The 24,820-nt window shown below is 54.2% G+C and overlaps 1 protein-coding gene across 1 annotated transcript in view; it reads right to left on the bottom strand.

The window, feature by feature from the left end:
* LOC143432600 (uncharacterized) overlaps window positions 1–17,384 on the bottom strand; it is a 38,353-nt gene extending 20,969 nt beyond the window's left edge. Inside the window, exon 1 of the mRNA XM_076909347.1 lies at window positions 17,148–17,384. Within this exon, the coding sequence (XP_076765462.1) occupies window positions 17,148–17,281 (134 nt within the window). The 5' untranslated portion in view covers window positions 17,282–17,384. The remainder of the gene's footprint in view (window positions 1–17,147) is intronic.
* Window positions 17,385–24,820: the final 7,436 nt, after the last annotated feature.

Below are 24,820 nucleotides of genomic sequence, written 5' to 3'. Positions count from 1 at the left end.
AGTCGTTCCTGTCCGACGTTCCAACGACGCTCTCTGCTCCGAGAAACATCCCGACACACTTTTAACGGCTGCCCTTTCGGCGAAAACTATCGTCCCTCTTCGTCTTTGCCGCGCAAGAAAAGTCTCGCTCCTGGAAGGATACGTTTCGTACGGAACGAGGCTAATCTTCCCTCTATTACGGAATTAACCATAATCCCCGGTCGAATGATGTACGCGGCGGTGCATCGGGGCGAGCAACCCTCCGATATTTATTACCCCAACCGTACGACCGTACCCTCCTTGCGAGGTATACCAGGGCTTAATTGGAATACTCTTGCTCCATTATTGCGCCAAGGTCCGACCCAGGGCGTAATCCTCCTAATAAAGTATTTACATAATACCGGTAATTGACCGTTCGATGGGAACCAGAAAGAGCACCGGTAATAATCCAAGTTGGTTGCTTTGAAAAGTTCGAGCCGCTCCAAGGTATCCATTACCCTAAACCGATTCGAGTACCTGGCCACCATCAATTGTTCCTGTATTATCCTTCCGAATAGGCGCAGCTTTCGATGGTTAACGGTAGTTTCGAATTGCTCCATATAACCGTAATTAAGTTAAGTCAAGGGACGAGGATCGAACAATACCGCGGGCCAGCGGAAGCGTTAATGGAATTCTTTTCCCGTTACCACCGGTAACGACGTCAATAACAGGAGATCGCCGGGCATTAAGTCGACGCGGATAGCGACGCGAGTCCCTTAAATAAACGCGTTGGTAAACGGTAGGCAGAGGCGAGAGAGCGGTCGACTCGGTCGCGCCGGTTCGCTTGGAAACAGCGAGAGGAAGCGAAGGAATGGAGAGGAACGAAAAAGAAGAAGAGAAAAAAAGGGTCGAGGGAGGAAGAAGACAGGGGTGAAGGCAAACGCCGAACCTGCCGAGGAATAGCTTCACGCATGCTTCCCACGTGACTCAGCCGGTCGAGCATAGATACGCATCGTTCGGCGAGCCCTCCGCGTGCAACCTGCACGCACAATGCGTGGCGAACGTCGGGGCGTTTTCAACGGCTCGTGCTCGGTGACTCATTGGCAGAGAGTCCAGGAGGCGCACGGTTCGCCCGAGCTCGAAGCTTCTTCGAGGATTCTCGAACGGTTTCCCATCGTCGACGACTACTGGTCGTCGTCGAAACGATGACGCAACTGGTATCGGTGGTTACGAAACGAACGGTCGCGTTCCTTTCTCCGCTTGGCGAGAGAGCACACGCGGCTGTTTTGACAAGGGTCCGAACGCGAACGGTGTGAGTCACGTCACGATCGGTACGCGCATACGTCGAGGCGAGTTAACGTCCGCGTGATTCAACGTCGGCCGGGCCCTGGTCGAAATTCCTCCGCGCAGTCCGGCGCATACCGCCCCGCTCGGTTCTGCATACAAAAGGGCTGCCCGTGAGAACGGTCAAGAGGAGGCTAGGATAATCCGTAAACCGCGGTGCACACCGGCATCGATTCCGGGTTCTCCCAGAGCCAATTTGTCCGCGGTAATATCGTTGTCCGTCACAGCGGTACCAGCCATTGTTCGCCTTTCCGAGGGAACGATATGGTCGTATGGAAGCTATACGTCGTGGTCGTAAATTAAGATACTCAGCGGGGACACCTCTATCGATGAAGTCGAAACCACGGCGAACGGTATGCACGGTACGTACACCGAGTACTATCCGCGCGCGTGCACCGTCCTATAAATAAACGCTCGGTTTCGAGCCGCAGGCCACGGTCGAACCGATTCCTGGATCTCGTCCTGGGATGTACCTTTTTAATCCTTTGTTTTGGCTAGCCGCGAGTATTCGGGTCTCTTTCGAACGACTCTCGGGACTACCTGGCTAACGATTCGGCGACTTTCAGAGTTGGCGGTTAACCGTGAGGTAACGAGCGGCGACCTGCCCTCGAGGATTAGCGATTTACGGTAGGAAAGCGTGATTTACGAGCCGGCGGCGGGTGTTTCGTAAAAACGTCACGGCGGAAAGTGTCGCAAGTTTGCGCGGCGGAATAAGGTCGGGGCTCGAGCGTCGAGGTCCCCGTTAAAAGGGTTGTTATTCGCCTGGTTGGTTGTATCGGCGATACCTAATCTCGGTTTCGTAGGAAACCGGGGTTATAAATCAACCGGCTTTCAAAACTGGTTACACGCCGCGGACATGCTCCCGTTAATACCACGCTTCGGTCACGGTAATTGGACAGTCCTTAGCGGTATGATCGACAGCGTTCGGTCCGTATCGGCGGAGCCCACGCGCGAATCCCCGTATCCAGAAATCGGTGATACGAGGTCGCCGCCGCTGGGTAACGATACATGGAATCGACCGTCTAACGCTGGACTGAACGTGACGAAACCGGGAAAGGCGGTTCTCGTTACGAACCGCTCTCTCTCTCTCTCTTTCTCTCTGACAAGAATCGACGCTCGATTCGTTCGATGCGACTGCTGTTCAACGTAACTTCTCGAACGTGATCTACATACGTGCGCATTGCCGATTGAAAAGTAAGGTATCGGGGCACCTGCTTGAAAAACGTCGCGACGATATCGATTAGAAGCTACGCATATGAATTACATTAGTATCGCGAGCAACCAGAGAACGCAACGACGTTCAACGATGTTCGAACGCGCGCACGCTTTCGACAATCGGGAACACTGACCACCCCAATTGTTCCCATTGCCCCGGATCGTTTAAGCGTTTCGCGTAATCGTTTCTAAATCGTCCATTATCGAGCGATTAACGACAGGCCGGCGAATAGGGTCGTTCCGATCGTGAGCGTTGCTTTTCCGCGAACCTACTATACAGGCGTCGACTGATGGACGACGAGAACGAGGCGCGACGGACCATCTGCCGCGTGATTTATCGCGGTCGAACGATATGGCCAGTTCTTCCTTTAAAGAAGAACGCGCCGCGAACAAACGATTTCAGCGAACGATTCGAGCAAAAAGAAAGAGCCAACTGAACTTTGCCCCCTCGGTACCTCGGCCCCGGGTACGCCTTTTGCAAACTGGACCCGTGTGTTTCGTCGAGAGAACGCGCGCGGAGGTTGGGGATACGTGGTAATTCTCGCGATGCGTCTCCGTTGAACGGGCTCGTTCGTGAGGAGACCTACTTTGCACGTGGCCTACTTGCGGAAGACGAACGGTCACGCGAGGAGGCATCGGAGCCGACACGTGTCCCGAGCCGACGAATCGGCTTTGACCTCGAACCGAATCGGAAGTGGCGTTCCCCAAACGGACGAGACGAGTCGCGGCCGGTGCGAGCGACGGAAATTCGCCATTTAATTGACGCTGCCGGATCATCGACTGGCGTCGAAGAAGAAGAAGCAGAAGAAGAAGAAGAAGCAGCAGCTCGAGGAGGAGGAAGATCGATCGTCGAAGACGAAGGCGACGGTGAAGGGGGCTGTGTCTCGACGCGCGCGAGACGTCGCGTCGTGTCCTCACCTCTGTGTCGCGACGATCAGGGACCCAGAGACCTGAATAGCCGTAGCCGCCGGGCCCGGCAGGGCAGAGTAACGGTCCACGGATGAAGGTTACTCGCATTATCCGCAGCCCGGTGTGTTTCTCTGGCCAAGATCGACCACGATCGGATCATCCGCGGAGCGTACGATTCCGTCGACCGTTCGTTCCGACCACTTACCAGACGGAGAAATTGAAACTGGCAAGCCCCGACTACCACCCTTTAATCTTCTAATCTCCGAGTTGGACGTTGATCAGCAGCCGAGAAAAGTTTTGGCGCGTCGTAAACTCCGCTCGGGACGGATGTTACGAGTCTTTGAAAGCGCATAAAAGGAAGGGTTTTCTTTTCTGGCGGCGTTCCAGCGAACGCTGCCGCGTGCAGAGCTAATGGAGGAAAGAAAACAGTGGGCAGGAGAGAGAGAGAGAGAGAGAGAAAGAGAGCGACCGTAGCCAGCAGGATGCTGGTCCGCTTCACAGGAAAGGCGGTTTTCGAGCGAAATTCCGGAGGTATTACTCACCGACACGACAACCAGACTTCTCCGGGTAAAAGGACCGGGCTGCGGTTCTTTCAGGTAGAGAGCGTCGAAAACAACCATTTCCATCTGGAGGAGATCCTCCAGAGGGCAACGGCGGAGGGACTCGTCCGATGGAATGCCTTCCGCGAACAGAGAAAGGGCGCGCGGCGGACCGACCACTTTTCCCCGCATCCGTTCTCAAATCTCTCTCGCTCAGGCCTTCTAACGCGCGAATGAGGAGAGCTTCGTTGCCGCGCTTGGCGCGCTCGTAAAATTAATGCTCGATAATTCGTAATTCGAAGCTTCGACTTTCCATCGTTCGTAAAAACGCTGCAGGTAAAGTGGCGAGAGGAGCAGATGGGGATTCTGGCTTGCTCGCTTTCGTACGCGTTATACCACCTTCCAGGCTAGCAGCTAGGTCGCTCGCTGACAACTCGTCTACGCAAACACGCCCGCGACACACTTCTCGTGCGGACCTTTATCCACCGCGGTGTTCGTTCCCGTTTAACGGTCTTTCTCTCTTTCTCTCTCTCGATCATCGACGATGTCTCCGCAGGGCAAACTGCTCGCGGTGAGTAACGCGGGAGGAATTTTTCGATAGCCCTGGCGAATTGTCGGCGCTATCGTTCGTTAAGTAGTAGCTGGGAACGGTTATCGTATTGCTTCTGGCTCGATAAGCTTACCGATCGTGGTTCAAGGTTCATCGAAAGAAGGTTCGTCTTCGTCTGTTCGACATGTGTTCGACGATAAGATAACATTGCCCACGGGCCACGATTTTTATTGATTTAGACTCCAGTGCAACGTTCAAATCCGTGTCCTCGCGATACGTCTACTCCACGCAGGTATAGGGAATATAACGCGATGTCGAAGACGAGCGCGTTGGCACCATCGCGGGCCAAGTAGTCGTGACTAACGTCGTAGGGAAACGAGGGAGAAAGTAAAGCAGAGGAGTGGAAGAGGAGAAGGAGGAGGAGGAGGAGAAGATGATGAAGAAGGGCCTGTTGAAGAGGAACGGAAACGTGCTCTCGCAGAAAGGCGGCCCCGATAAAATCGCAGTAACTGTTTTTCCATCTAGGGTGCCTCTCCGGGTTCCCTCGAGCTGAAAGAGCGCTGGCGCCAGCGTTAATGCAGCGCTCACTCCTCAGGAATGTACCGCTGTCGCAGCCGAGGGAATGCGTGCGCGGCGTGTGCGGCGTGCACACGGCTGCGATATATTTGTGGTACTCTGGTGCATTCGCCCGGCGCGGCACGACGATCGACGAATCTGGAAGCGAGCCGAGGTGGAGCCTTGACTAACGGCCACCACCGTCGAAACCTTTCGATCTTTAAATTTAGCTACGAATCGCGACCACCTTTCTTCGCTCGCCCGCGACATCCTTGCCCCGATCATCCTGCGCGGCTCGCCGCTGACTCGTTCGGATTTCCGCTGACTATTTCGTCGTTCTTCCTCTTGTTCCTCGCGGAACGGAACAACGGAAGAAGAGAGAGAGAGAGAGAGAGAGTGAGAGGGAACCGTGTTCGCGTTCGTGGTGTAGCGTTTGGTCATTAAACAGGATATTCGATTAAAATGCCGCTGACGAGAACAAGCAAACATGATCCTAAAAATAGTCCGTACCGGTTCGTGTTCTGTTCGCGCGCGAACCTCGCGTGTATCCGGGGCAGTTTTTGCGATCGTGACGCGTACGCAATGTGTTCGAGGCTTGGACGCATCCGTTACAGGCGGAGCGCGCGAAAATCGAACAACGTAGAGCGCGTTTTTTTTTTTTTAATTTTCTTCTCTCGCGAGTTATAAACGACGAAAGACAGGGGGCGGGGGGAATGGCAACGAGAGGCGAGAGACAGCGGTGGCAGGTTCGATCGGAAAGGCATGCAAACGGTGAAAGGCGGTAAAATTTCACTCCTCGGATTCGTTTGAGAATATTCTCTCTTCCTCTCGGTGGACGAAGCCGTTTATATGCCGATTTCGCGAAAAGTTTCACGTCAACAACGGCGGAGGACTGGTTTGGCTTCGCTTTTTAATCCAGCTCGATCTTCTCGCCGGCGATTCTCGTTGGAATCTAGGTTTGTGGAGCTGTCGGGGCAGGGTTGACGACGGGTAGGCGCGAGCAGCCCCTTTTACAGCCGGTGCGTGCGGAGAGGATCGAACGCGCGTCGCGAGAGAACAAAGGGGAAAAGAATGGCGCGCGGATAGGTCCGTTTCACCTACACGGGACGCGCGCGCGTACACAGCCCAATTAAAGCCTACGCGCGCGATTCTATGGTAACAGCGATACTTTCTCACGCGAATAACGTAGACGCGTCGCGATCGAAGGTGAGCGCCCACGTGGCGCTTTCGAGGCTGCCTTTTAACGGCACCGTTTCCTCTTCGTCGCCCGCTCCTGCCTCTCGCCTGAGAAGCGGGCCCCGTTCTACCTATTACTCGCGATGACACAATAACAAACAACGACAAAGGCCGTCGTCGAGCCGCTTACGCAAGGACGCGTGGAAGTTGAGAGGCGAATCGATTCAACCGGATATCAGTCCCTCTCTCTCTCTCTCTTTCTCTCGAATCGTCGCGAGATTTAACCACGATTTAACCGGTGCCAATTGGACCAACGTCGACGGACCTTGAAAAGGCTACGGTTCGAGCCGTTGCTCTTTTTACCAAATTCTAACGCTCGCAAACACGAAAGAATCGGCCGTTATTTCGCTCGATCGAGCGTTTAAGCGGATATTCGAGGGTCGTCCGGGTCCGTGCACACGGAGAATCGAAGGAACGAAATGTACAGCTGCAACGTTAAGTTGGCTTAGCGACGATTAGCAAGACGGACACCGTGGACTTTCCTACCCGTTCGGAGTAAACGCGAACGCGTCTCGTTGAACTAGCCCCGAATAGCCAAAGGGATAAGTCGTATCGTTGGAAGAGATAATTACCAGCGTGGACTGGTTTGCTGGTTAAAAGATTACTGGTTACGCGCGGGGAAAGCCAAAGCCTCGGTTAGCGCCAGGGATGACATTGCCGGACGACGGAGGGAATAATTACACGGATCGGTAATAATTATCGGAGCGCGTGGAATCGGGGGAAAGGCCCGCGAGCGACGAGCGTCCCACACGAGCATTTCGCGGCATTCGGGTCATCATCGCCGGCCAACCGCGCATCCCACGTCGAAATGTCCCGCGTGTACACGTGGAACTCGTGAACGCGTCTACACGGATGCCTACGTGCGACGAAGAGCCGTTGGCATTAATCGTTGCGTACTATCCGGAAAGCAGCCGTCCCCAACGAAAGTTGCGCGTTGGTCGTTCGCTGATATCCGTGGATACGCCGAGCGATCGGAAGAGGAAACGAGGACACGTCCGAACCTCGTAAACGAGAACGCCGAAGCGTGCGGCTTACGAACGAGGAAGCGACAGTTAGGCAGTTCGAACGATCGCGTTCGGTGTACGCGGCTACCCGAGCACCAGGCAGACCTCTCTCGTCTTAACGGGTCGAGTGCCCGCTTCCGATCTACTTTCGTGACTCGCCTAGCTTCGTGATTTTCTCTTTTTTTTTCTCTTTCTTTCTTTCTTTCTTTCCTCCTCGAGCATCTTTTTTCGCTCGTCAAAGTTCAACGGCCCGAGACTCGCGATAACCACAGGATTCCGTTCTCGTTCCGAATCGAACAAAGTTAAGGGTCGCGTTTAAGGGCTGAGCGGGGAGAGGGTGCAAGGCTGGAAGGTATCTCCTCGAAACCGCACCGACGGACTTTGTTTGTCCATCGATCGGAACTGGAGGAGAAATTGATTTCGAAATCGAACAGCGCCGCAGAGACGACCGCAGAGGATAACGGCCACGATCGCAAAGTAGAAATCGAGTCGGTTTCACGCGCGCGCGGACACGGTTACGTACGCGGGGAAAAATCGTGGCGATTTCGATAGGGGCGGATCGATAGGTGGAAGAAAGAATCGGCGGGACGTGGGACGAGAGAAGCCTGTCGTTACGCCGGTGCGCAATATCTTTGGCTATGCGGCAATAAACGAAGAGGGCAATAAATCGAGCGGAATAACCGGCCACACCTGTGCACGGTATACATGGGTAGTAGACGAGGACGGTAGGTGGGCACGTAAAAGAGTCCCTGGCGCGATCAACCGGCGTTCAGAGACGCGGGTCTCGCGTGCTCCGATTGGAAATCTAGAGCCTCGGATATCTAGACGATACGAAATATGGACGAAATCCACCCTCCCTTACGACGATCCACACGCCCACGTCGGTCTAGACCCGCGACAACGGCTACATTTATTTTCATCTGGTTTCGCGTCCTTTCTCTCGGAACGCGGTGCACTCGCGATGGAATGTCATATCCCGTGTCGCGGCAACGGGGACACCGCAGGTGTGACTGTCATTTTTACGTTTCGCTTTACATTCTTCCGGAGAAAAGAATCCGGATCGCGTCGACGTCTCGCAGCATCGACGGAGAGGACGCGGAATGGTTCGATTTCGGACTCGACTGGCTCTAAACTACGATCCACGCAGGCGATGTTTATTTGGTCGCGGAGAAAATCGCGCAGGCTGGTAATCGCGTGCGGAGTCTGGCTCGTCAGCTGTCGCGGCCCCTCGAACGGAGGAATGCGCGTGTCGAGGGGAACGAATTCTCATGTTTCAGCTGACGAGAGTCGTTTCTGTAGCCGATGCGAGCCTGGAACTCTCGAGGGCAGACGCGAAACTTTTCACGGCGCTCCTCGCGCCGTTGCGAAAATCGCACCGCGATCGCTTCCAAATATGTACGCGGCAGCGTTGCGCGCGCTTTGTATCTCCCGGCGATTTCGCGTGCCAGGATCAATGGGGCATTTATCACGGGACAGAACGCGGCAGAAGCGATTCGTCATCCCCGGCGTTGCGGAATCGCGAAGCGAACGGCGGCTTTCTTCGAGGGGAAATTCTCACGCGGGTGCGCGCTCCTCGATTTTCCCCCGAAACTCGCGCGCGCGGGCGCGCGCGACGACGAACGAGCCCACGCGATTCGATCGCGATCGGAAGCGTAACGCCGCGCAACTTTCACGGGGAGCTGCTCGCGTCATTACCGTAACGCCGTTGCCGTGCATCTTTCAGCCGCGGCGCACCGTCTGTTCCACGACCGCCGCGTTTCGTCATCGCGCGCATAAACTATACTCGTCACCGACCAGAAACTCATAGACTTCTACGAACCGATCTGGCCTACATATGTGCCCCGTGAATCACTGATTCGTGCCGCTGGGAGTACGGTAATTCGGTGGGGCCGTCCCGGTAAACTTCCGTTAATTAGCATCGACCGATCGGGCACCGATGGGGCACCGATCGGGAACGTTCTCGAGCGATCGTACGGTCCGGGGCTGGGTGTTTACAGACGCGTGTACCGTGCATCGTATTGCATCGAATCTGGGACAGGGAAAGAGAGAGGACACCGGTAAAGCGATATCGTCGCCGGGACTATATCGATCGCGGTTGCATCGGAGGTGCGCGTATAAGTGGCTCGAGAGAGGCATGAATTCGCCCTTGAGATTCCTGGCAGGCGTGGGTGATCGGTTCTCGCGGAGACGCGACAGATTTTTCACCGAAAGATGGATCCAAAGCGGCGAGGTGAAAAGGCCTTCGGGACAGAGGGGGGGATAGTAGGTTGCGAGGATGAGGCTGCGCTGGCTGGTAATAAATATCTCGGTACGATAGCCACGTTTCTCCGGCAGTAACAGCGGCATTCGCGAACGGGAATATGAAAAACCGTGGTCCCGATTCGTTGTTCCCCGGTCATATCCCGCGTATTCCGTTCCTCGCGACGCTTAAACAAGTGGGACGAGCCGTGAAGATGCTAAGGGGATCTGTGAAATTGATTCGCGCGATTCCTCGCCCCGGCTTTACCATCCGATTACGCGATACCCGGGGTAATAATCCATAGCAGCATCGGCTGGTGTAGATAAACCGCGCGTGCTGCCGTCATTCAGCTAATCGCATCCCTCCCATCGGGGTAGGTAGCCCGAGAATCGATTAAACGAGTCGAAAGCTTGAAATTACTCGTGACTCATCGCGAACCAGCCGGTTATCCCGGCTCTCGATCGTCTGGCCACGTATTTCGACTTAGACGTAAATAACCCCGGGCACTTCGGATTAATTGGTTTCCGGCGGAAAAACGAGATACCGTATCTGCTCGGCCGGCTGGCTCGAGAACAACCGATCCGCGCCCCCGTCCGACAGCGAGCGGATCGAGATAGGGGTGGCTATCTCGCGAGGCGATAGAAAATGCGAGCAAGGTTATATTCCCTTTCCAATGTGCACGCCGCAATGGATACGCGGAACCGCAACGATCGTCGATATAGCTCGCGGAAAGTGGGACACCTTCTGTGTAGCTGGACGGTGGTTAGATCGAGTCGCTTTCGAACGATTTCTGGACGCTCGCCGAGATAACGTCGATCCTCTGAATTTTCCGTGGCTAAAAAGAAAGCGAAATTAAAGAAGAGCCGCGCCTCGAGCCGAAGGGATAATCGAATCTGCATATCGTTACCCTCGATCGGCGTTACCCATCTCTCGGACGACGACACCGCATAAGGAGAGGGTTGGCTATCCTTCCGATCGGACGCTCGATACGCAACAGCGCGCCGTATCGGTTTTTCGATTCCGATTCTCGATTTCGCGGACGGGTTCTCCATTTAAGTTTTTTACAACGCGAAAGAGAGAAAAAGGGCAAAAGGAAACGGCGATCGATTCGTATTGTTGTTTGCACGGCCAAGTTGGCCGACCTTCACCCGGCTACCGTCGCCATTATGCTCGTTACACATCGGTCGTGGTTGTAATTTACGGTTAACCGAACGGAAACCGAAGGGGAGCGACTGCGTTGTAGTAACGAGGTCGTCGCGTATAGGGGTCTTAACGAACGAAACTGCGACTCTCTCTTTTTCGTTTTCTTGCACTCGGACTCTCTCTCTCTCGAATCGTGCCTCCGGTTAATACCGTCCTCGCAGTCGTCCGCAGGAATCCCTGGGCGATCGCTCCATTTCACGGTTTACGATTTCTCTCGACTGGGGATCGTCCGAAACGAAAAACAAACAAGAACAGCGGCGGCGGCGGCGGCGATGCTTTTCGCGACCGAGACGAGAAAGAGGAGCGAAAGGGAACCGGCGTTTTACGTATCGTTAGCCCTAAAATAGCGATGAATGAAACCGCTCGGTAAAGCTAGCTTTCGTTTCGTCGAAAGTACAGGCCGCGGAAGGACGGTGCGAACGGTGATCTCGTATTCAAGAATGCGGCTACGTTATTTACCAAGTTTCCCTTTTGCTTTTTTTCTTTCCCTTGTCGAGAGGAACGTCGATTCTAGAAGCACGATCCGAGGCTCGAGTCGTGAGGATTCGAGCGAAAAGTGTCCCGGCGAGGGGTAGATCGTGACCCATAGATCATCGCGATCGAGAGCCGGCTGGTTGCCTCCACGGTACGCGGAGTCTTGTGTTGTAATATCTCGACAGCTAATACCTCCACCTCCGGTACCTGGTTCACCGCTCGTGATCGATCTCGATCCATAGATCATTCCGACGGGACGTTTCTCGTTCGATTGAGATTTGCTGATTTTCCGTTCGAACGAGACACGGCTCGGATCTGCACCACCGCGGCGTGTCTCGTCGGGAACGCACGGATCCAGAACGAGATAGGTATCTCTCTCTCGATCGTCGGTGTTTCGCCGTGGCGAGTTAGAAATCGAACGTGGCGAGTTCGAGACAGTATTTTCGTTTCCCCCGACCCTTGGACGGGAGCGACAGGGTATCTCTTTATACGACGGTCGTTGGTCGAAGCGAAAAGAACGAGCGCAACACCTGCGCGGTCGGGTATTCGGTTCGTTTGTAACGGGCAACGAATAACAGCCTGTCTAAATACGGTGCGCCGGTGAATAACGATCGGTGGAGGATTTCTCGTTACTCCTGCGGAGACTCGCGACGACGCTGGGTGGCTCTCTCGTCTAACGCGAACCTCGAGCAGCAGAATTATGTATCGATCGGATGAGCGAGCAGCGCGCTGGTGAACGGACAATGATCACGGCGACCTTGGGAAGAAGGCAACGTTTGTTCGTCCGATGGGGCGCGCGCAACCCGCATACCATTGCATTTTCTCACCCGTGAACATCTCGAGCCGGCGGTGTTTTTCTCTTTTCCATCGACACGGACCGAAGGGGGAGAAGAGGGTCCATCGGCGCGGATCACCGTGCCGACCGTTCCGATCGACCGATCCGATAAATATAATTAAGGAGACGGGAAGCTGAAGAGCCCTCGACACGGAACGCCACGGCCGTTTTATCATCGGCTGTATCTGTATCGCCGATAATCGTCGTCATCGTGCAGAGGGGATGTTAATAAGATGTCGTGCGCGCCAGGTCCGAACCTGGTCGAGTCACGACGTCCCCTTGCGCCTTCGGCGAACCGACGACCGTCTATCGCCGATTGTCAAAACGGGAACGCTCCTGACGGGGCGGGGTCGCGGGGTTTCGGAAAACACGAGCGCGGAGCCTCGCACATCCTGCTCTCGGGGGGGGGGGGGGGGGGGGACGAAAAAGAAGAGCATTGTTATGCTAAGCGAAAAGACACGCAGAAACGGTGGCAAACGTCTCGAGGACCAATGAAAAGCACCGGGGAGTACACAGCTGTTGTCCGTTTGGAGGCAGCTGCGTACCACGACGACTACCCAGAACCTTCTCTCTGTCTCTCGAGGGTTGCTTTCGAAAAATCGACGGCCGGGAAACCGGAGTTTCGGAAGGAAAACCGTGGAGAAAACGAACAAGCGGCTAAGCGACGCCGCGTGTACACCATCCGTGAACCGGAGCTGGTACGATGTCGGGCACGATTTTCGAGAGAGATTCGTATCGTAAAAAGTGAAACGGAACGGGTGGTACGCAGACGAGGCGCGTGCCCTTCGGGACACGGACGCGGACGTCCTTAACCACGTTTCGAACAAAGGCCACGCGGAATACGACAAACCGGATACGCGGAATCGTTCGGCTAGGAGAATCCGCACGCGACCGCGGATCCACCCGGAGAGATCTCGTTCTCCCCTCTCGGCGGAAGGTCATCGGCGACCGGATCGTGAAGCAAGACTCGAAACAAGTAGGCAGCCAGGCTGTCGCACTAATTGCAGGTGCCGTTACCGTTACTTTCCAGATGGCATGCCCGTTTCTGTCGCGTTACCTCGTCTGCTCCAACCGGAGCGTTCTCCGTGAACGTGACCAGAGTTCGCCTCTGGCCGCCGATTTTCCGTCGCGACTCCGTTCGTCTCGCGCGATTCGAAACTCGTAATCGTCCGCGGGGACCAGCTAGTTTTTAGACGAGCGAGCGTCAGCCGCGCGGCGCGTCCTTCTCGATAAATCGTCGGTGACCGCGTTTGCCCGGTGGGACGCGGGGGATACTTTGTAACGTATCTACCTATTATAAGGGTATAAATATCGAGTGGCAAGTGCATAGCGAACGGTCTCTGCATTCTCGGTCCGGCCACTAGCTATTTTCAACCCACGCTAAACTCTCTCGCTCTCTCGCTCCCTTCTGCGTTTGCACGATCCCCACTTGTCCCCGTGTATTCTAAGACGCGACCCGATACCATAAAAAGCACCATCTCTCCCGTGTGTCCCGCGCTCCTATGGAACTACGAAATATCTCCCGGCCGATTCAATCTGCTCCGCGCGGTCGATAGCTCGTTAAAACGCCAGTTAGCATACCGGAGCAGGTATTCCCTACGTAACTGCCTTCGCAATCGCCTCTGCGCCGCGTATGCTACCACCTGACGATCCTTGCTTATGCGCATACGTAGCTGTGCACGTACGCGGAGGATGCTCCGTTCCGAGATGAATCGGTACCCACGACGATACCGATCGTCTCGTGGAAAGTTTTTCATAAATCTTCGAATTCGACTCTCCGCGAGAGTGGAGCAACGTTTAATCAGCGAATTAATGGAGCAACCTCCCGGCTAGACGCACCACCACCCTGTGTCCCAAACGCGGAAACTCCGTTACGTCTACCCACATACCTGCTACCGCGATCGTACGGTATTCCTATCCGACATTCCTCGCGGATCCAACGATATTTTAAATAAGATATTGTCGCGCGGCCTTTCCTGCGGCTGGTAGAAATCCGCTCACCGTCTCTCTGAGTCACGCTTCGAGAACGAATTTATGCATGTCCCAACACGAGGCACGTACGACACCAGCATCTCTCCCCCTTAACATGTTTCTCTAATCAACGAAACGAGATGTTTACAGAGGGAAATACCGCGCTCGTGATTCACGGGTACACGTTCGCGAGGAAACGCGGAAAAAAAGCAGAGGGGAAGGGAAAGCGATCGTGGCTCGCGCGGGGTGGCTAACGGCGGCATCGTCGGGGTTGCGTCCGCTCCGACGAATCATTAATAATCGTGAACGCGAGTCATCGCGCGTAAAGGGATCGCGTTAACGATCGTGATAAGCGCGCGGGTGGGAACGTAAAAACGCGGTCTTTGTTCGGAACGAGTCGAAGGTGGAGTAACGTATCGCGACGCGGGGCAAAAGTAAATCGACGGTAAATGCCAAGACCGTGACGAATACGAGAGCAACGACGAAGAACCGAGTCGAGGCGGGCGTCGCGGCCAATAAAGCTGTACTATGTGCCGGGGATAAGTATCGATTACGCAGGCGAAATCGCTTAATTGGTGGGAACGGGACGCCGAGAATTTGCTCCGGTTTATTTACACTGGCGAATAACACACCCCACGGCCTGATACAGCCATAATATTTACGCATATCGGGGACCCCTTTTCTTGCGAACATTCGCGACGTCGAGCCGAGTGTGACTCGATTTTATCCGTAGCGCGGATCGATCTCCCGCTCGCTCCTCTCGAGGGAAAAGGATCGCGGGAGAAACCGCGAGTGGAGAACGGCCTCGAGAATTCCCGTGTCGCTCGCTTTGTATGCAATTTTCTTTGGAACGTTACGCAATCGAGGCTTTTTCGGAGAATCGTGACAGTTGTTTGCATTCCGCCGGCATCGTTCCCTCTTAATAACGCTCGCGAATTTATACAGAGATTGCGAATTCGTTGCAACTGATCAAACAATCTGAGGCATCGTTTCCCCGAATCGCACGTACACCTACCTACATGCCAGCCGCTGATATTCATTTTTACGCGATCGAACAAACAGAGAATAACACCGCGAATACGGTAAACACGTTTCGCATGCCGTCGAACGAGATGCCTCGTCGAGAGAGATAAAACTGCCTCGGATATCGGAGCAATATGCGTGTGTCGTTGGAACCAGATTAAGTGGACACGTTCCTTGATGCGAAAGCGTTCCATATGCCTCGCTTGTAAATCTCGAATGCAGCAGGTGTTTAGTAAGCAGCTGTTATTTCGCGTTCTCGTAGCTAACGCCTAACGACCGACGATCCTGATCGACGGCTGCATAAATCATCGGCACGGTTAACACCTTTCAGGAATATCTCGAACGTATCCGGTCGACGATGGAATACTAATAACCGAAGTGTGCTATATGCGTTTAATCCGCGGTTCGGCGTGTCCAACGAATAAATATTAATGAAACGGTTTCGCAATTAATCCCCGTGGCGATTTTCTATTCGTACGTACGAAAACCGCGTTGCTCAAGCGCGTTGCCGTATTGCTCGGACGTTCTATCGCAACGTCTGCGGCCGATGCCGATGTAGCGGATTACGTGCAAACAACGCTGTACGATGTTGATACGTGTAACGACAACAAACATCGTGGCTGGTGGCCTACATTATCGCGGCGGAGCGCGCAACGAGAATATCGTTCGCGGCGGTTCTACTACCTACTTCCAGTAATCGGCAAACAAAAGGACCGCGAATGGAAATGGCACTCGAGCAAATCGAGGATGAATGCACGATTGATGCTGACCGTAATGGGATCTCTCGACTTTTTTCTTTTTTTTTTCTTTCTTTTCTTTTACGGGGCTAAACCTCGCCATCACGGTTCGTGGCGTTTTCAGTTCTCTCGAACGAAAAGCGAGAAGAAAAAAGGAAGCGAAGAGAGATTATCGGCGTGGCTGCACGCGTCTCTTCGCGTGTAGGTAAATATGCGTCGAACGGGTCACGAGGAAAACTTTTCCTTTCGCGATGGAATGCGAGGCGCGCGTCCTTCGCGATTAATCGCTCGAAAACTATAATTTTAAGCGCGGATACCGCGAGTGACGCGCGGTGTGTACCGTTGTCGCGCGAGTTTGCAAAAAATGCTCTCGGCCTTGCGAAGCGTTGAAACAACGCAATAGATGCATCGTTTAGTTATGTACATACATACAGATAGATACATAAATAATATCGTTGGAGAACAGCCGGGTAGTTCGCGGCGAAAGAATAGAGAGTAACAAGAGTTTGATTATTTTCTTTTTTTTTTGTTTTTTTTCTTTTCCTTTAACGTAGGACGACGACGATTTCGCAAGCAGGTTTTCGCAACGAAGCGATTAATATTAGAAACGAATTAACTGTGTCGTGTATATACGAACGGCGCGCGACCCGATTCGAGGATTTCTCTTCGACGTTCTCTTACGATCGAGGAGTCATTCAGGACACTCGGAGAAGCGTCTTCGCAGATGGTCCTCGACCTTGCATAGTTTCGGAGGAACGGTTCGAACACCGTTCGCGCGCTCTACACGCGTTCTCTCCGCTTAAGCGCAGTAAGAAACAACAACGGAATTCTCGAGGAGTCAAAGAGGAATATATAGAGAGGAGGTCGTAAAAGAGTATCGGCGCGCAAAGTCTCGACCTCGATCTCTCGCGGTTGGGGCACTTTCTTTCTTACGGGAAGGGTCCACGGGTAGGAGTGAAGGGTGCCCTCCAGGCCCTACCAGAATATTCTCTCTCGGGTGTACCCTTTTTTGTTTTCACGCTCGAACCCGATTTAGAATCCGTTTAGAATCCGTCTGGTCCGCGTTGGTTCGCAGCGGCGAGACGTCGCGTACATATTTAACGAGGGGAAGGTAGGAACGATTTTAATTAGCGCGGCGCAAAGGGGAGCGGTGAATCGGCGACCTCGCGAGGTCGCGAGGAAGAAGAACACACGGCGGTATCCCGCGGGTCGAAAGAATAGACGCGGTAACCTCGTTACACAAAGAGACGAGGAAAGAGAAGGAGAGAAGAAGAGACAGAGGATGTCGGATGGAGAAGGTGAGGCGTGGGGGTAGAGGGCAAGGTAAGGTGATGCGAAGCAAAGCCTGGACTCACCGTGCGAAAGGTTGTTCCTCGACCTCGTACAGCTCCTCGAGGGTCTGTTTCGAGAGAAGCCTCTCCAGTCTCTGGGGCGTGGGAGCGAGATGCCCTGGGATGCTGGTAGTCTCGAACAGGCTGTCCGCCGTCATGGCCGCTGCCGGGTCCGGGACCGTGCGTCAACTGAACGGGGAGAAGTAAAGATGCACGGTAATCCAAAATTTCCGTCTGCTCCCTGGTCCGTACGGTCGACGGCGGAGTTAAGAAGGAAGAAAAAAAAAGGAAAAAAAAAAAACAAAGAAACGAACGGCCAATCACACCAGTCTCTCGTACGAGTCACACAAGAAAGAGACTACGAATTTTTTCACTTGTAGCACAGCCCAGCAGCGAATACCCTCGTGTAACTAGCAACTATCCGTGTGCACGAAACGAGCCGTTGGTAAGGAAGTTGAGAAAGGAAGCGAACACGACAGAGATGAAACAGGGAAGGTGTCGTTTCCCTCTTTTTTTCCTCTCTTTTCTTACGCTTCGGTCACTGCGTTTACACGGTCTACGTTTATTACTCACGCCGACAATGCAACGGCGAACGAATCACCACGTCACTGTCGCGTTTAGAGGCACGCATTTCCGATACGAGAATCCTGGCGGCACCGGGGTCCCGTCTCATCGGTCGTCGTCGTCGTCGTAGGCGCGAGCTCTTTTTCGAAGTGCGCGGCACCGTTCGCGAAACGAGGCACGCGCTACTATCGTGCGAGCGTTATCACGCACAACCACTCTACGCGACCGTTCACCAACAATTGAACCTTCCGCCGAGGCTTCGCGGATCCCCACCCTCGCGGTACACTCGAGTGCCTTTGCTATCTCCCCGTGGTGGGGAAAGTGCAGCCCCCACTCGTCCGCTCGGTGACAGTACCGAACCGAACCGAACCGAGAACCCGAGCCGAACGGCTACGAAACCGGCCGAACCGGCTCCGCGCTCCCAACCGACTCTGCACGCATACTTCCTCTTTTCTCTTTCCCTATCGAGCGCACCCTCCTCTTCTATTCGCCTCGTATTTTCTCTCTATACCGTTCTCGACAACGCCTTTCGAGCTTCGCTAATCGATCCCCCGCGATTTCCAACCGACGTTTCGAACACCGCGCGAGCCGCTGCTCCATTTTTCCCACTCTGACCCGGAGATTTCAATGCCGCGCTTTTCGAATAGAACACCGCTCGCCGCCGTTCGCTTTCTACGCGTACTCGTGTGCGTCTCTACACCGACGAGGTCCACGCGATCGATTTTTACGGATCCTCGACACGATCCATCCTGCACGCGTATTATACCGTGATAACAGTCGGGAGAAGAATAGCTCGGGAATCGGTCGACCAAACGGAACTCACCTTGGGCTAGGAGTGAAACGCGGAGAACCGGGAGGTTTGTAAAGCGTGCCAGGATCTTGTCAACCACCGTGCATGATTATGGCGGCCGAGCATGAATAATTGAATGCATAATTTATCGATTTAACGGCGAAAGAGTAGCAGCAGAGAGAGAGAGAGAGAGAGAGAGAGAGAGAGAGGGGTTCGCAGTTATGCGCGACTCTGCGCTAGCTATAGATCGCCTAATAAGTCGGTGCAGCTTCCAATGCCGGGATGAATCGGTTATTAAATCTCGATAACGCGGTTATCCCTGTTCGAGGAACCCGTCTCGCCGAGACGTCGCGGAATCGGAATCTCCCTCTGTATCCTATCCTCGACCGTTCCTACGAACGCATAATATGCTATTAAGAAATTTGACCGGTCGGACGAGGAGTTTCTCGAACGCGTTTCTTAACAGGATCTTGCGAAACACACGGACGAGTTTCTTAATCGAGTTATCCCCGACGCTTCCGACGAGCCTATCTGACGCAATTAACGCATACCTGCGGGATAATATTTCCGTCCGAATTAAATCGATCCGTAAATTAGAAACTCGCGATGCGTCGCGAGCGGACACCTGGTGATACCAGATCGAACGAGGTTGTAGATAGCGCGGTGGCAAATCGCGAGGACGTGTTTTAATAGTCGATCGGTGACTATTCGCGGCATCCGAAGGCTTCGTCGAGAGACGTTCCGCCCGTCCGTTTCGAAAGAGCTCGTTACGTTTTTCGTTCGAAACCTCCGAGCGTAAAAGTAACGCGAGGTCGCCGCGGAGGGATCGGTGGCTTATCGTGAAAGCGGCGAAGCGTTGCAAACCCACCGGACGTACGATGTATCGCGTGGAGGAGCACGCACGAAGGGCCCTCGTGGAAACCGCGTCAACGGTGCTCGATGCACCTCGAGGCGAAGTGAAATTTTGGCGGCAGCCCACGGGACGCGCGTACGGGTACCGCGTGATTCGTACCACGTCGGCGATGATGCACGGTTGATTCATCGCGCGACGCAACCAGTTTTCCTAGGACGCCAGCCGTAATCGATGATCCTGCGTTGCGGTACGCGCTACATCATCTCCGTCGATTTCCTTCCTAACGTCGACATCACCGGACATGCTCGAGTCCATTAATACAACTGCCAACAGCTAGTAGCGAAGACTATCGCAAAAAAACTATTCGCAATTCCAATATATATACCAAGAAAGTGTATTCGCGCGGCGTTTTTCCAGCGATAATTTGGCACGCGATCCAACGCGCGTTACTTTAAGGACAACGAACGCGATCGGAATCGCAGCTAAGCAAGAGAGCCCAGTATGTAGCAGAGGTAGAGGGTACGCGTGTACACGTTTCCTGCCGCTCCTCCGACGGCTGGCTAACGGGTGGCGATAATACGCGCGGCCCGCGACCGACTCGCTCCCGATCCGTTTCGGGGCCTGTTTTTCGTGAACAGATGTCGATCGTTCGAGGGCGCAGCTTCCTTTTCGAAAGACGAGCAAGCGGGTCACCGACGCGGCGGGGATCCTGGTAACTTTCCCTCCTACGCATCGACCGCCGTGCGAGGAAACGAGAGAGGCGAGAAGAAGGCACACCGGCATGCCGAGGAGAGGCCTTTCTAATCCGCGCGGCGGAGTTGATGTTTTCGCGGCAGCTAGTAGATGGTAACGGAGTGCTGCCTAGCAGAAGGGGCAAGGACGGCCGAGGCCGACCATGCTCGGCAACATGGCAGGAAGTCAACCCGAAGAAAGAAAGAAAGAAAGAACGAGAGGTCTGACGACTACCGCCTGGCCACCATACCGCGTACGCCCCGCTCTGTCTTTCACGCGAATTCGTCTCGAGCCACGTTCTCGAGGATCGCGAGACTCGTTTCCATTTTAGACGAGTTCGCTTTTCCGCAAATCTGCGATAGTTCGCGTTTCTTCGGAAACGCCGGTTAAATCGATGAGACAGACGGGGTGGTAGCGAGAGAAGTGGAAGATCGAAAGAGCGTTGAGACGGTTCGGAAGTGGCTGGTAGCCTTTCTCACGTGCCTGTTTCTCACGTCGCGGGTAAACGAGGGTATCATAATTCGAAGGAAAGAATAGGCGCGCGCCACCCGGTATCGCGTCATCGAATGGCCCAGTTTCGTGGCACACATCGTGTTATAGGTTCGGTATCGACCGTTGCTGCAGGCTACGTAACGCGAAAATCTTTGAGCTTGGTCGAGCCTTTCGCGCGAGTCCCAGTTGTTCACCGAGTTATCTGATAATATCGTGGACGACGAATTTCTTGTACGTTCCACGACATTCCGCTCCGTGGAAGTACGGTTCCCTCTGCTCGCTCGAGCGATTCGCCTCGATACACACGCGGATCCCATGCTAATACGCGAGGATCATAATTTACGTCCGCGAGCGCGCGACGGTGGTACCTGGTGTACGCGCTTCCTCGGGGCTTTCACGGCCCGTTTGAAAAGCTGGCTCCTTTATGCGAGGTCCGGATCGTTACGCGGCCTTGCGAGAACCGTCGAGAATCCGTTCCGGATCTTTTGTACGGCGTTCCCCGGCGAGCAGCTTCTTTTTTGGATTCGCGCGAGGCGATAAGGATCCAGATGCCGGAACATTGTTCGCCCGCTAGTCCTTTTCAAAGCCGGTGTTTGTCGAGCGAGCGATCTTCGCCGATCTCCAGCGTAGATCGGTACGCTGCTTGTAGCCGAGGGAAGTAGACAGCGATTCGTCTTTGTTTTGAGAAGATAAGAAACCGATGAACGCTCATCGGGAATGCCTTATCGGGAATCCGGCTGACTTTGTTTCGTTCCGAGTTAAGTCGAACGGGACGAAAGCCGAGTAAACGTTGCTCGAAATCGATGCGCGTCTGGGATGTTGCCTCCGCTGTTGTTCGTGGGCAAAAGTTATCGTACCCATAGGGCTACAGTCGTACGAAGCGTGGTCCCCGCGTGTTCGCAAACAACTCGTACCGGATGCAACGACGGGCGATCGATAACGAAATTGTTTTCGTCTCCGTTTCGCGTACGGTCGCGCAAAATTGTCACGCGCTGTTTGCTCGGGACCGTCGCTCGTTTGAACAAGATCGATTTACATAAGCGCTACTTCTCCCCCTCGATGCTTGCGTCTCCCGGTGAATACCTCTTGTGTTTCCTTTTAGTGGACGTCGTAACGCGTTATCTGTATTCAAGGCATCCCTTTCTCGTAAGTAAATTCCGGCAGGAAACTCGTGATTACAATCTATTTCCGAAGGGGACCGAGAGATAGATACGTACTGTGGGAATTAGAGTTTCCACGGTTATGACAGGATGCTCGTACCTCGTTCCACAATCTCGTAAACGTCATCGTGTTTGCGGAAGTATGTCGAAACAGATTGGAACGTTTTTAACCGAGGCGCGTCGATGTACTTTGGCCGGGGTTGAAGTTCTCCGTTGCGTGTTAACACGTCCAGACATATGTACGCGATTGGACGGCCATAATGGAACGAGCCCCGCGAGACGAGGGTGCGGAATGGGCGCGCGAGCACGATCGCGTCTGCAAATACGCGGGCGCGTGGACGCGTGTCAGAAGCCAGGATGAGGGTGGAGACGCGACGACACAAAGGACTCGATCGTATTGCACGGTGACTCGAACGATTTACACGGTCGTCGGTCTGGAAATGGTTACTTTCCTAATCCCTGGAGAAACCGTATCGGAAAGGTTCGTTCCAATCGACAAAGTTCGGCGCAGCTGGGGCGAATCTGGTTATTTACGAGCACGGTTTTTAAATCGCTATTGTCACGCGTGGTCAAAGGTTTTTAAAAGAAACGCGGGCAAAGAGAACGGTTTGTCAATTTCGTTTCACGGCGCATAGTATCGGTTGGAGCGCGGAGAACTGTCTGGCTACGGAATGCTCGCTCTCCACCCTTTGGTCGAACCCTCGGTGGAACTCTCGCGTCGAGACGGCACGAGATATCTCTCGGCAAAGCGAGGGAAATATACGTTTATTCCCGCATGTTCGCATCAAAGGCACCTGTCTGGCTCTGTGTCGGTGGCATTCGCTGCCGGATGCGTACACGTTTTGTCGATACCGGACGCAGAGGTTATCAAACCGACATCGAAGATCACCGCGCAGGGAACTTTTCTATTATCCGGCGATGTCGGCGTCTGTCGTCGGCCACTTTCACGGACTGGCGGCGGCGGTTTGACGTCCGGTGAAAATTAAATCGCAAAGGACAAATGACAAGCGACGAGTCGCCTCGGCGTAACGACCGGCTGATTTATTGGCAAACTGCTTCGATATGGACGCGACGCTTCTCGAAGTCGAAGTTACGATCTGACGCAACGAAAGAAATCGGTTGAACGATACGCGCGCGTACGTAACTTGATTATGACTCGTCGTTAGATTTGCAGGAAGTGAAAACGGCGACGAAAGATTTATGCTACATCGGAGATCGTAATTGCTTAGTCGCGGCGGTGTTCCGCGCACGGGGCACCCTGTCCCGTGGCGAATCCTCGTATAGTTTCCACGTGTAGCGAATACATTTTTACGCCGTCTGCCCGTCGAGCGAGCGGTTAAAACAGCACGTGGAAAGAAACCTCGAGGAAAACTGCATCGCTTCGAGTGCTGGCTGGACAATAAAAAGGAGCCCGGAGTCCGTCTGGCGCGAGGGTGATCCGTTCCACGTGTCCGTAAGAGGATCCCTTCGCCGATGTAATCGGTAGTACGGTTCGGCTCGAGATTACGCGAGGCGACACGTTTTCCACTCGGCCCGTATCACGAAAGACCCGTAATGCCTGCTACCTAGAAGTGAAATCGTCGCCGGAGAACCGGTAGCGGACGCTACCGGAACGTTACTCGAACCCATCGGCTGTCAGAAATTCACGAGTAAAACGTTTGTCATCCAAGCGGTCCGAAAGCGAAGGGTAGACGAGGGGCAAGCGCGTCATCGTAGCGATCGTCGCGTCGATGGACGTTAACGACGTAGGATCTAGCGTGGAATCGCGCGTCTGTCAGAGAGATATAGCCCGATATAAATAAAAGTGTCGAGCACACTCGAATCGAACGGTAAAAATGATTATCAGGGATGATTCGTAGCCGGGTCGGGTGAATCATAGACCGGCAGGATCTTTGAGAGGGTCTGCAACGTGTTCCCGATAACGTGTTCACGCAATCTATTTCCGGCCGTGCGAGCCACAGGCGCCAGACATTAGGCATTCCACGTTCGTCTATGGCTGGTAGTGATCGGTTACTGACTTGGACCGAGGACATATAGCATGTGCGCCGGTGTGCGATGCAACACTCCCTGACGCTCGGCTCGTTTTCCTATTTAATTCCGCGCGGCTCGCAAAGGAAGTGCGCTGGACTCGGATATGTGGCGCCATGCATCGTCGAGAATATCTCGCGACTGAATCATCCGGCCGGTGCTTTAAGAACCGTCGTTGGTTAGCTCGGGACGCGCGCGACTCGTGTCGCGTCTATTCGGCGATTCCGTTTTCACAAAATTCGTCGAGATCGTCGAGAAGAAAGAATTCTCCGGTGAAACGAGCGAATCGAATTGTGGGGTGGAGAGGAGGCGCGCAGCGAAGATTGGCGACGCAACCTAAATAGGAAGCGTGTATCATCATCGGGTGGTCGTCGTCGCGTCCACGGCCGCGGTCGCGGCGATTTCAGCAGCTGGCAGAATTTAGGCGGGCATACTCATCGTCCCACCTAAAATTACGCAACCGTATTTAGCTAGGGTGATTCAACCGGGGGGCCAGAGCCCGTGGCGAGATCTATCCGCTGGTTACCGCGAGAGCGCTACGGCCACTCTGCCCACCACCTCCTCTACCTATTCCTACTTGGCCGCAACGTGGGCCTAGGCTAAGCGCGCGTTACACCGGGATGCGGTATACAAACCCGATGGAAGCCTCGAGAATACGTACACAGTCGCGCGTGCACGCTCCTCGCGTAGTGATTCATGCCGTGGAACGCGAGAAACACGACCTAACCGTGCTGTCCGTTAGAGAACCGTTCTATTTCTATTTCGGGCGAACCGTGATGTCCATTCGGTCTGTTTGCGACCGCTAATAGAAGGAGACTCGCGCGGGCCAGGCACCGTCTTCCACCGTCTTCCACCGTCGAGCATCCCTCGGGGATCGCGCGACCACCGCCGCCGCCGCCACCGAAACCGAACGTTCTCGTCCTCTCTCTCTCTCTCTCTCCTTTCCAATTAAACCCGGCTCTGCCCCGCGAGCCAAACGCTTTCAGGGTAACACGATTCCACGATGTCCTTCTCCCGTTAGACGGCGAGGATATGCGAGCTACTTCGCATATCTTATTTCCGCCGACGCTTTCACTCG

Source organism: Xylocopa sonorina, chromosome 1, assembly GCF_050948175.1.
Source record: "Xylocopa sonorina isolate GNS202 chromosome 1, iyXylSono1_principal, whole genome shotgun sequence".
NCBI classification, from domain to species: Eukaryota; Metazoa; Arthropoda; class Insecta; order Hymenoptera; family Apidae; genus Xylocopa; species Xylocopa sonorina.
The sequence above is the reverse complement of the archived record's forward strand: the minus strand, read 5'-3'. Positions and strand labels throughout refer to the sequence as shown.